This window comes from Pleuronectes platessa, chromosome 5 (genome assembly GCF_947347685.1).
Source record: "Pleuronectes platessa chromosome 5, fPlePla1.1, whole genome shotgun sequence".
Taxonomy (NCBI): domain Eukaryota; kingdom Metazoa; phylum Chordata; class Actinopteri; order Pleuronectiformes; family Pleuronectidae; genus Pleuronectes; species Pleuronectes platessa.
The window spans coordinates 25848036-25861778 of record NC_070630.1 but is presented as its reverse complement, the minus strand read 5'-3'; the positions used below and the strand labels follow the sequence as shown (position 1 = coordinate 25861778).

Genomic DNA, 13743 nt, shown 5'->3' with positions numbered 1-13743 from the left:
TCGTCAGTATTGCTTCCTCCTGCTAGTTTGCCTTCATTGGTCTCGAAACCAGGTCCTCTGATTTGCGACCACAATTGACCACCAAATAAACGTGTGTGCTTTTAGTTATGCCAAGGACAAAACGACCTATTTTTTGGCGCAAGTGGGAGGTCTTTACCCCATTTTATACTGAGAGGGAATTCACCAGGTCGACTTTGTTACATAGACACTCTTAACATAGCCTACAGGTACCTGAACTTGCACTCTCCTCCCTTTGGTCTCCTGCATGAACCCTGACTGCATCCTTATCTGCTATCATACCTGAAAATGAAGGATGTGCCATTATATGCTTAAAGAGTTCAACAAGAACAAGAACAACAAAAAAAACCTTCTATTCCCATTACCTCCTTGGCTGCCAACCACTTTTGGAGCAAAAAACATTGAAATCCTTCTTTGTGACATTGTTGTTTGCAGGTCCCAGGGGGTTGGGACTCTACAGCAGATGTCGTTATAATTCTCTGTTAACAAACATAAATGAGTCAGTACACTTATGCAGCCGGTCTCATTCCCTGTTGCCATAAGAATCATGTATTAACATAAATATTTCTAACTGTTATTCTTTTAATTTCATATCATATCTTCATATTATTGTCATCAACTTTCATGTACAAAGCGGTCATTTAGACTACAGACGAAAATAATAGATATAGTAGCAGGCTTAATGCCTCTGGTCCATCACACTACTAGTCATTAACGTTAGCTAGCTAGAGCATTCTAGCTGCAGACAAAGTACATGATATACATTTGCATTCAATTATAACATTATATACATTTACCATAAGTAAGGTTTTCAAAACGTTTACAGACATTTTAATTACTGACATATAATAAAGACATTGTGAAATCTAGGGCTTGTGCTCACTACTCACCTGTTGTAAACAGTGAGAGACTGGCTGCTGAAGTGTACTGACGCACTTGTTGCTCTGTTCTCGTGCGGTAAATGAGGGACGTTCAAGGACCGTCGGAAAGTCGATTTTTTTTCGATTTTTTTTTTTTTTTTTTACCAAAAAATTAGATTCGGGGCTAATCAAATTAGATCCTGGGCTTTAGCCCCGAATAAAACAGCCTAGCGACGCCACTGGTTTGATCCAGTTTGGGTCCCAAAGCTTTCTGATCATACATACACCCTGAACATCCAGCATCCAGCCAACCATCTTCAAATCTACAAAAGGGCTTTCAGAGACTTATTGCAGACCTGATGCACTGAGCCCCAAACAAACCTCGTGCTTAACAGCCTCAGAAACATGATCCTGACCTGGACGGTCAAACGTGGCTCGTCTGCCTTGCACTCACGACTGGGTGTATTTTTGTTTATTTATTTACAGCTAAAAAAAAATTGTTTCTTTTAAAATGAAAACAGTAACAGTCAAAGACAAACAACTTGAGTACATTAATTCATTAAAATACATTTTCTAATATCTTTTTTAAATGTAACTTAATTTTCTTTGCATACAATAAAATGCTTGCAAAAAGTTGTTGGAAACGTAGCCTCACTTGCTTTTTTAGTAACATTTATGCAACACATTTTGCACTGCCTACGGGGCATAACCCTAAAAATAACATTGAAGATTACCTAAGCGATTCCACTTAAACGTTCTCTTCCCCTAAAATCCAGAGACACAGCAGGCCCTATCAGTGCTTAATCTTAAAGGGGACATATTATGCCCATTTTACCGCAGTTGATATGGCTCCTTGGGGTCTTAATGAAATGTCTGTAGCATATTTTGGTCAAAATACCACAAGGATCATTTAAAAGTACCTTTTTACCCTGTCTAAAACAGCCCTCCTCAGATTGACCTGTTTTGAGTGCCCCGCCCCCCTCACCCCCGGTGAGCCTGGCTGCGAGAGCCCCAGCTCCCCAGCGCAGCCCCGCAGTGGGAGCAGTGGGAGCTTGAGCTGGCGCAGCAGCAGCATCCTTCCACACTGTTGAGTCAACGTTTAGAGGTGTCCCGGGGGTCCCTTGTTTATGCGGCCACTTAAATGTTTGACGGGTAGCAGCAGCGAGCTAACGCTAGCCGGGCTCCACCGGCCCAGCTAGCGTTAGCTCGCTCGTCCAAGGCCATGTAGCGAGACTCCCTATATGGGCATGGTGTGACTATGACGTTTATTCGGTCGTAATCCCATTCGACGCACTCTAGCGTATCGTTTCTGACATAGGGGAACCACAACAAATCGTGGTAGTTGTTGTTTTCCAGAGTTTTTGGGACGGTCGACATGCCAGATACCCAAAATAATGTGTAGAAGCACTACAAAAGTGGAATTTTCATAATATGTCCCCTTTAAAGTGCTTAAACTTCAGCTGTGTCTCCCATACAGCATATTACAGGCAAAAGATAAACATTTTAATGCTAATGTTTTCTATTTACCTGCAAAGTATTCACATCCTCGAAGGCCATTTAATAAGACTGACGTCTAAGGCATATGTGTTAGGGCTTTTTTTTATAGCTAAATAAATAGGAATAGCATGATTATACATGGAAACAAATAATGTATGTTCATACACAAGTGATTTACCTGTTACTTAAAGAACATTGGACTGTGCTCTCTGTTCCCGTGGTAGTCTTGAGCCTTTGCTGTATTTTTTCCCCTAAAATATTGTATTTCTTCTTCCTGGAACATGAGGAGCCTCCGCTTGTGGCAGAGATCAAGGCAGCCCTGTCACCTGCACACATTGAAAATCTTCTCGCGTGTATCTGATCGACACCGGGCGCAGCTGAGAAGCACATCAGCACAGCACGTCTCCCTCTATTCTCCCATTTTCCCTCTTGCTAGGTGTCGTCCTCACCTCGCTCCCTCGGTGCTCGTCTCTTTCGACACGTTCACAGGCACCTCTCCAACAGAGAGTCTCGCCTCTACACCCCCATTTACAAACATTGTTTTACCCTTTTGTCATCAGTCATTTCATGCTCCACGGCTTGTTTAGTTGTAGTGCACACCCCTCAGAGCGGTCTGAAGCAGCACTCTAAAGACAGACTGCTGTCCACTTTCTGGAGATGACGATCTAAATATCCAGGTCAAGGGGTTCAAATACTCCAACAGTGACCACACCACAGGTTAGATTTTCTTTTTGACAATACAAAGTTTAATGTCATTATTTATTTGCACCTCCACTGCAGGGTTCATGTTTCACTCGTCTCGACTGCTTGACCCCGAGGGGACTCTCATCTAAGGCCTGAGAGATTCCTCAACCTCTGCCCATTCACATTCCTCACCTCCCTGCTACTCCCGGTCTTCTCTTCTCGATATGATATTTTGTCATTCCAATTCACATTATTCAAATGCATCATGAATATTTATGGTCTGCTCTGAGATAGCAAGGAAGGAGAGAAGTGTGAGGGAGGCCAGTGGAGGCTTTCTACTCCCACATCCCTGGTCATGGAAATTACTCAATGCAACATCTGAATAGTAATTATTTGCTGCGAATGGGAGAGAGCAACTCAGACAGGGAGGGAGAAAGAAGCAGAGAGTTTTAATTGGCAGTCGCCCACATTTACTAACTAAATTCCTAATTCTCCTGCAAAATTTGTTGCAGTCAGTTAAAACTCTCAACAGGCTGTGTGAACAGGTTGTGTGTGTGTGTGTGTGTGTGTGTAAGGGCGTACATCAATCCTGAACACTGCCAAGACTCACTGTAGCAAATGATTCCTTTACATTGAGTTCTGGAGAGCCATGTGTTTCCTTCTGAGCGAAGGGCTTTGATCTCAATCTACATCAGATCCTATTTCTTGATCGTATGAACACAACATGTCCTAATTCTAGAAACATTCTCCTGTCAGACTGTGGCCCATATTCCATCTATCCTCTTCTCATTTGTACCACTACCAGTGATTGTATACAAAGATGGACATTGTTTCTCAACTGCATAAAGACAAAGCGAAATTATCCCACACACTGGGGCTGCCATTGTGTGTCAATAACAAGATTTGGAGCCAGAGTCTGTGCAGTAGTTTATCCGGGAATGGAGTCGCAGTATCAAGGCCCCGCCTGTATACCAACCTGACCAATCACTAATACATACACTAATAATAAATCTGCTAATACATGTGTCCATTAGAGGGCAGCACAGAGTTGAGACGTCCTGAGAATGAAAGCGGCAGTTTGTTTATTTCATAAAGTCATCATCTCAAGTGTCTCTCTGTTGCAGCCATTGTTGAAATTTCATCATTGTCTCTTGTGGTTGTCTGACTTGAAGCACTGGCTACACTGCCCCTTACAGTGTCCCTTGGTACTGCTCTGTTTCTTCTGTTTCATCCGTTTCTGTGAGCTTTCAAAAGACTTGCACACATTTTGACAACATGAACACAGAGTATGTAAAGAAGGCGCTGTCCACTTCTGTATACAAATCTAACGTTGAACTTAAATGAGCCTAAGGATTGACATTTGATAGAAAACAGGGCGCATCTGTATAATAATAACAGTTACTATGGTCAATGGAGGGCTTAGTTACATTTAATAGGACTTAAGAATTCTGAGTCGAATCTTAAATGAACCATCTGGATCAGACAGAAATGAATTGCAGTTAATTGTTCATTATTTCATTAGAGTGTAATGCAATCACAGCTGATTAAATAATGACAGTAATCATTTCGGGGACAAAAAGTTATTTTGCGTCAAACGGCCATTAATCTCCCTGTGCAGATTCCCAGGCACAGCTGGAACCACGTTAATGGGAGGCGTGTGTGTGAGTGTGTGGCTGTTTTCTGAATGGATCACTGCTATTTGTTTACGCTAGACTCACAAAACATTGGCCTTTCTATAGCTGTGAGGACACGTATGGACATTATGCATTACCTAGATTGTTACCCTCAGTCATCACTACTGATTGCCTAACCCCCGCCGTTATCCTAATAATAACCTTTAACAAAGTATTACCGTAAGCCTAAAATCAATTCTTAACCTCTGATAAAGCCTTTGAATTTGTTAAGAACTCATCCTTTAGACTATTTCCTCAGTTCCTTTACGTTGTTTCCTAACAGAAATAAAATGAGTGAAGCCACCGAATCAGACCATTTGTCAGAATTAACCAGCTGGAAGGCTTGGAGCGGCACGTGTTGTACCTGCTGAGACGTGTACACACTGACTGTATGTGTAAAAACTAACTCTGCTTGATATACTGTAGTAGAAAAATTAACTAAGCAAGGTTGACAAACTATTTTGTATTTAGATAGTAAGCATTTGAAGCCTTGACAAGAGACTTTTATGACTTGAGCTGTTTTATGGTCGGGACTGTTAGTGTTGAAATACGTTGAGACCATTTGTTACTTAATTACCCATCAAAGGAAGGAGTGGATGTCTTCTTATCACCTAAGGAAACACATGTGAATCAGTTGCTAATGTTTAGATTCCTCTCCTTCCCCCACCCATGTATCCTTCCTGGATTGGTTCAGAAGGACAGCCCTAAATCCTCCTATATAAGATCTGTGTTTTTGACTGTTCTTCATCCTCACTCTGAGATCCTTGTGGTCTCCCTGTGTTGATCCTTTCTGCAGAAAGCCCCTTATTAAATACACGTAGATAACTTTGTTGTTTCCAGCCTCTTGTATCTCCAGATTTCCATCACAATTTGGTGTCAGAAGTGGGATTGCACGTCTGGACGGATCTGGACTCGGGTCAACGGTTGACCGATCATCTTGGAAAAAAAAAGTTTCCAACCTTAACCTCCCCATACGGGTGAGATGCAGGGACTAAAGACCCGAGTCCCGGATCGTCTCAGCGCTGCGATCTATCTGGTGAGAATCTGAGATTTCAAGTGTAATATATACCAAGCAAAGCATAGTGTTACGGAGAAGTTGGTCTAAGAGGAACGGGATCCTCCAGACAGGTGAAAGCCCTGTAAATTTTTAACCAAGGTTTAGAAGAAACCTGGAAGGTAGACTGACGAGGTACCTTAAGGAGTTGTTTCGACTGCAACCACAGAGAGGACATAATACTGAGTGTATTTGCATTGTGTCAGACAACTCAAACAAAAAGCGCGCTATGTAGAGAACTTCTGATTGATTTATGTTGGGTAGGCAGGATATTTAAAAGTGTATTAGAAAAAAAAAAAAAGAAAAAAAGAGACGAATTGAGAAATTAATTGAACAAATAATTATAAGGAAATTACTACTGATTATTATATAGGGGATACTAAAGTGTTTTGAGGATATTAATATTACTACGTTTCCTATATTGCTCCTTACGAAAGTGTTTTTGGAGATTGATTAAAGATTTAAGATAACTAAAACTTAACATAATTTTTTTTTAAATATGGGTAAAAGTAACAGTAAAGAAAAATTCGATGGAACTGATCTGAGTAGTCCTAATATGAATTTTATGCGAAGGAACTATGGTGACACAGCATTAAACCAGGTGAAAGTTTGGATGAATGAATGTGGGTTTCCAGAGGGGGGGAGTTTTAGCATGAGGCAGCTGAAACAGTTGAGACTAAAGTTAGAGGAGAAAGAAAGAGTGAAACATACATTTCAGGCAGAATGGAAGGGATATGGAATGTGGTTAGAAGAAGCACAACGTAGGGACAAAAAACAAACATTTGTAAAGACAGATAAACCCTCACAAGTGTCTCAGTGTTTCAAAATGCAGGATTCCGACCTCGACTCTGCCCCGCCAAGAAGACAACAACCTGCACAACTCCAAGCTGCACTGCAAGCGGATTTTCCACAGGCAGGAGCCCAAGCTCCACCACCTCTTCCACCTCTACCACCTTTGCCACCACCTCCTCAACCACCTCTTCCACCACTTCCTCCACCATACAACATTCCAGACCCGCAACCCCTTTCTCCACCTCACACCAGAGGAGGGGGACAATACGGACCGGGACAGGATCCGGCCCACAAGGTTTTGTGCCTCCCTATGGTTGAAGTGGCAGGACCAGATGGACATGCCATACTTGTGCACAGGCCGTGGACAACCAGTGATATCCAAGCAGCAATGAGTCATCTCCCTTCCCCATCAAATTCAGGGGGAGTGAAGTTTGCAGAGGAGCTTCTTGTCTTCTGCAGAGAATTCCGCCCCACAAGCTTTGAACTGAGACGATTGCTCATGGCTAAAATGGGTAATGGATGGGCAAAAATAGCAGCAGGATATCCACAACAAGACCTTAGGATGGTACATCCAGACTGGGATAATGCCGGAAATGCTGTATATATGAATGCCATTAATAATTTGGGTGGACGAATTGAAGCCGCATTCCCAGTGCGGATGGACATGACAAAGATTTCAGTGTGTAAGCAAGAAGAAGATGAGTCAGTTCACACCTACTTGACTCGCTTAACTGAAGCTCACAACACTCACAGTGGGTTGACTCCACCTCCTGATGTAAACGCAGCAGAAATAACACCATGGGAAGCCCACCTGAGAAATAGTTTCATCAACGGCCTAAGACTTGATGTTGCCAACCTGTTAAAACGCACATGCATCCAGTGGGACTCTGGAAAACTCAGCTTGATAGAATCACATGCAGTGCATGCTGAGAAATTAATCAGAGATGGAGACAAGAGGAAGAAGGAGAAAAGAGAGACTGATCTGCATCACGCCACATTGACCATGTTCGCGGGTGCACCTCGCGGGTATTCAAGAGGCCGAGGGCGCGGACGGAGTAGAGGAGGATTTCAAGGAAGAAGGGGAGATCGCACGCGGAATTATGATCCGAACATTTGTTTTTTCTGTGGAGAGAAGGGACATTGGGCAAAAGATTGTCCGGGGAGACAGCAACCTTACAATGCTGATTGAACCGAGGCGGGGGCGGAGGAGAGGGAGGAACCAGCATCTTTGGACACAGAACGAGACCGTGAGGAACACATCACACATCAAGAGGGTGAATGCACCACACCAACACAAACACCTATCACAGAAGTAAAAGATTTTTTAGAAAAGAAAGACAAATTACTTATAGAAACATATGTTAAGTATCAATCAGATGCTTATGCTCATATGCCAACGCACACACTCACAGTGCTAGGGAAAGACATTACATTCCTTGTAGATTCAGGAGCAACACATTCAGTCATCAAGAGCAATATGTTTGAAACACCTCCTAAAATGAGTGGACGATTTGTTAGATCTGTGGGGGCTTCAGGAAGCACCGTGGTTGAAAAATTCACGACTCCTTTAATATGTAGTGATAGCGGCACAGGAAAATTTAAGTGTTCATTTTTGCTATCCTCATGTTGTCCAATTAATTTGATGGGAAGAGATGTAATGTGTCTTATGGGCATTTCTTTAATTTCCACCCCATCAGGTGTCGTAGTGGTCCGAACGGCTGATCTGGATCAACCACAGATTTACACATGCATTAAGTATAATGCTGATTCACTGCTATATGCATATGAATGGAAGCTCTGCTCATCTGTTGTCACCTCAATCAACACTGATCTAGTGGATAAGGCACATTCAGTCACACTAGGAACAGACACCACTTATATGCATCCAGAAGACTTACACTGCATTGCACACATACACGAAGGGAAAGATTCAGGATTTGAGAAAAGATGGTTTAGAGAAAGTTGTGTGAGAGAGAAGTTAACACTAAGTTGCATGTTCTGGAATGAACATAGATGTGCTGTTTCTGTAATTTTATCTAAACCAGAATATAAGTCACCCTCTCAGTTCCTTCACAGATATTCAGAGGTTGCTTCCCTTTATGACGTTCCTGATTCCCATCCACATGTCTCACTGTCAAAACACAAAAATGATGAATGGCAAGACTTGGGACCGTGGATAAAAAAATGTGTCCATGCTGACGTCTGGGAAAAGACATCAGATCCTTTGGTTCAGTATAATTCTGCTTTGAAAGTGTATAGAAAACGATTTACGTCTGTTGTTCACACATTCAGAACTGTTCAACTGGTACCAGACACATACACAGACACTCAGAATGCACATGCATATTTATATGACACAGACAACATTTCAGAAACACACCCGGCTCTAAAAGAGGTCCCTAAGACACTTTGGGCTCAAGGCAATCATGATGTGGGTTTAATTCGAAACATGAAACCTGTAGTCATCAAACCAAAATCCGACTACAGACCACATCAATCACAATATCCACTCAGACAGGAAGCCATCGATGGTATTACGCCAGTTTTCAACTCTCTATTGAAGGCAGGTGTAATTGTTCCTTGCAAGGATTCACCGGTGAGAACTCCGATTTTTCCGGTCAAGAAAGTTCGCGATGAATCACAACCTGATGATTGGCGATTTGTTTAAGATTTGAAAGCTGTCAATGCCGCAGTACAGCAGCGCGCTCCGTCGGTTCCAAATCCTTATACAATCCTTTCCCAAGTTCCGCCGGCTAGTAAATGGTTCTCTGTTGTTGATCTGGCAAATGCATTTTTTAGCGTTCAAATTGATAAAGACAGTCAATACTGGTTTGCATTTGAGTTCAACAGAGAAAGTTATACATTCACACGCCTGTGTCAGGGCTACTGTGAATCACCTACCATTTACAACCAGGCACTAAAAGACAGCTTGAGCTCATTAGAGATAACACCAGGAAGTGCACTTTTGCAATACGTTGACGATTTAATGATTTGTGCACCAACTAAAGAACAATGTGAAAAAGATACTGTAGCTCTCTTAAAACATTTAGATGCACAAGGCCACAAAGCAAGCCTGAAAAAATTGCAGTTTGTAAAAGAACAAGTTTCATTTTTAGGGCATGTGATCACAGCAGAGGGCAAATCCCTCTCCCCTAAGAGAGCATTAGCAATTCAAAATATTCCAAAACCTGTCACAAAGAAACAAGTGATGTCATTCCTGGGAATGTGTTCTTATTGTAGATCATTTATTCCTAATTATGCTGTCCTCGAGGCGCCCCTTAGCGCAATCGCACACGGGCAAGGCTTACAAGCATATAGCAAAGTGACATGGACTGATGACGCGGAGAAAGCTTTCACTGACTTGAAACTGACCTTACAAACGACTCCGACTTTAGGGCTACCCAACCCTGACCGACCTTTCACACAGGCTGTTGACGAAAAGGGGGGCTACATGACTTCAGTTCTCCTCCAGGAACATGGGGGCAAACAGAGACCTGTTGCATTTTTCTCAGCAAAACTTGATCCAGTTGCTGCAGGGCTGCCTACTTGTCTCAGAGCTGTAGCAGCGGCAGAGAAGGCTGTAATGGCATCCAGGGATTTAGTGGGGTACTCCCCACTCACCCTGTTGGTACCACATGCTGTGTCTATGATTTTGTTGGAACAAAAGACATCTCATTTGTCTGCTGCACGCTGGCTCCGTTATCATGCTATTCTGTTGGAAATGCCTAACATCACTGTGAAAAGATGTAATGTTCTTAACCCAGCTACTCTTCTTCCAACAGAAGGAGATGGTGAACAACATAATTGTGTAGTAACAATAACCGAAGTTTGTTCCCCCAGACCAGATTTACAGGAAACACCACTGCAGAATCCAGACCTTGAACTGTTTGTGGATGGATCAGCGTCTCGCAATTCAGACACAGGAGCAAATCAAGTTGGTTGCTCTGTGGTAACAGCACATGATACATTGATTGCACGACCTCTCCCTGCTTCCCTGTCTGCACAGGCAGCAGAGCTCACTGCTCTCATTGAAGCATGCAAATTGGCTAAGGGGAAAAGGGTTAACATCTACACTGACAGTAGATATGCATTTGGTGTAGTACATGATTTTGGCACGATTTGGAAACACAGAGAATTCCTTACATCATCAGGCAAACCAATTGCGCATCATGCTCTAGTGTCTCAGATGCTTGATGCTGTCCTCCTCCCCAAACAGGTTGCTGTATGTAAATGTGATGCTCACACTTCCAACAATGACCCAGTATCACAAGGAAATGCCAGGGCAGATGCAGCAGCGAAAGCAGCTGCTCGCCAGCCACTATCTGCTTCACACATCCTCTTACAGGTCGACCCCACCACCCCCACGGCTGACCTGCAAGACCTTCAACTTAGAGCAACAGCAGATGAGCGAGGACTTTGGAAGAGAAGTGGTTGCACACACACACATGGGGTGTGGGTGGGCCCTGAGGGGAAACCTTGTCTGCCAAAATATCTGTTTCCTCATTATGCAAAGTTAACGCATGGGAAGGATCATGTTTCAAAAGGATCAATGATGGCTGCTATTTCACAACATTGGTTCACTAAGGGGTTTTCTAGCTACGCTCAGAAGTTTTGTCAAGCATGCATGATTTGTGCTACTAACAACATTGGTAGAGGAATGCAGGCCCCACAAGCTGCACATCCTCCACCTGACAAACCATTTGATCATCTACAGATGGATTTTATTGAACTAACACCGAGTGAAGGGAAAAAATATTGCTTGGTTATAGTTGATATGTTTTCTAAATGGGTTGAAGTTTTCCCCACATCGAAACAAGACACAGGTGCCGTAGTTAAAGCGTTGATCACTGAACTTATTCCTAGATGGGGAATCCCGAGTAAAATCAGCAGTGACAACGGAACTCCTTTTGTTAGTGCTGCACTGAAACAAATGAGTAAGTATTTGGGCTTTGATCTGAGAAAACATTGTGCCTACCACCCAGCTAGTGCTGGAGCGGTGGAAAGAGAAAATGGCACGCTAAAAAACAAATTGGCAAAATGCTGTGAGGAAACTGGATTATCGTGGCCTAAGGCTCTCCCACTCGTTCTCATGCAAATGAGAATGAGGGTCAGACCAAAATATGGATTGAGCCCATTTGAGATTCTGTTCGGACGCCCAGCGAACACGGGCATTGGACCTGTTAAAAGACCAATGCCCTCAACATCTCTCTGTGAAGATGAAATGCTATGTTATTGTACAAATCTCTCTTCTGCTTTATCTGCCATCCACAAACAGGTAAAAGACGCACTCCCTACCCCGGCAACTGGACCACTTCATGACCTGAAGCCAGGCGACTGGGTTGTAGTAAAAGACCTAAGGCGGAAAAGTTGGCGACACAGACGCTGGACAGGACCGTACCAGATCCTTTTAACGACCCACACGGCGGTGAAGGTTGCTGAGAGGACAACATGGATTCATGCCAGTCACTGCAAGAGAGTCCCAGAACCAGAACATCCACCTGCTGCACCCACAATGAATGATTAAAGCAAAAGATCAGTGAAGAGGGGGCAGTGCTGACCAGTACAGCTGTTTATAATAAGTTGCTTCGGAGAATCACATGATACACACACCGCCGAGAAGACGACAAATGGAACGCTGACCTCTTCAGTCAGCTGGGTCTGAGTGGCAGTAGTGGAACTGTTCTCTTAATAATGATGACAGCGATCTCCTGCTGACTGACTCTAGATACGAATTTCGTTTTTGGAACATTCAAACCAATCTCCCAGGACAGTTCGTTTTGTGGGTCTCAAGCATCCTGTGTGATATGATGATTTGTTTTCCTTTGAAGCTACAGGAAGTGGTTGCTTGTTTGAACATGCCACACTTCTATTCGCACGTATGTCTCCCCCACATGGCACCTTTATACTCACAGTTTGGTTACTTTAGCCTCCATGAACCTTATAGGGAAGGCCAACTGTGTCCCTATTGTTTGTTCTGCCAGATGATTAGAATTAGATCTACAGTGACGACAAGATAAGGTGTGTTTCCCCTCCCTGAGTGGTTTCCTCCCCAGAACCCTTTGATAGTGATGAAGAATGTAATGTTGTTGTGTTGTCTGTCTAAATCTGCTTTTATCACTCCTTCCTCCCATTTAAAGAAGCATATTGCTGTGACAATGGCAGTTTGCCTAACACTACAGTGATGATGATGATGCATTTTGAAATCCTGGTGAATTGATGTATTTGATGTTTTACTGTAGATGTGCATTCTCATATGTTGTCATAAAATGACAAAAAGGAGGGAATTGTAGTAGAAAAATTAACTAAGCAAGGTTGACAAACTATTTTGTATTTAGATAGTAAGCATTTGAAGCCTTGACAAGAGACTTTTATGACTTGAGCTGTTTTATGGTCGGGACTGTTAGTGTTGAAATACGTTGAGACCATTTGTTACTTAATTACCCATCAAAGGAAGGAGTGGATGTCTTCTTATCACCTAAGGAAACACATGTGAATCAGTTGCTAATGTTTAGATTCCTCTCCTTCCCCCACCCATGTATCCTTCCTGGATTGGTGCAGAAGGACAGCCCTAAATCCTCCTATATAAGATCTGTGTTTTTGACTGTTCTTCATCCTCACTCTGAGATCCTTGTGGTCTCCCTGTGTTGATCCTTTCTGCAGAAAGCCCCTTATTAAATACACGTAGATAACTTTGTTGTTTCCAGCCTCTTGTATCTCCAGATTTCCATCACAATACTGATTTAGATGAGTGTGTGTGTGTGTTTGTTTGTGTGTCTCTGTGTGCGTGCGTGCGTACATGAGTAGAATCACGCCTGTGTTGCTGATGTTTCTCAGTGGGAATGAAGAGGCTAATAGAGAATTAAGCAAAGGCACCAGAGGCAGGAAGCTGCTGGAGGTTTGTCTGCTTGTTCCCGTTTTAACATGATTAAATATTCATAGGCCCGCTGTGCAAATGACAGTGAGGATAAGAGCTCCCTCTTTTACCTGCACCGTATTAAATTTAAAGACAATCATATTTTTCAGTGATTAACTATGATATAAAAAAAAAATTATCCAGGCACCAACTGCTTTTATTTCACAAAATTGACATTCCTAAAACAGAGCAGAATATCTGCTATTTAAACATTCAACACTAACTGACAGTGACTGAACGATTTCCTCTGTC

General features: G+C 42.8%; 1 protein-coding gene across 1 annotated transcript; it reads left to right on the top strand.

Annotated features, from left to right (window-relative positions):
• The first annotated feature begins 9564 nt into the window (after window positions 1-9564).
• Window positions 9565-12102, top strand: LOC128439746 (protein NYNRIN-like). The gene has a single exon (XM_053422136.1). The coding sequence runs from the start codon at window positions 9565-9567 to the stop codon at window positions 12100-12102; it is 2538 nt and encodes an 845-aa protein (XP_053278111.1).
• Window positions 12103-13743: the final 1641 nt, after the last annotated feature.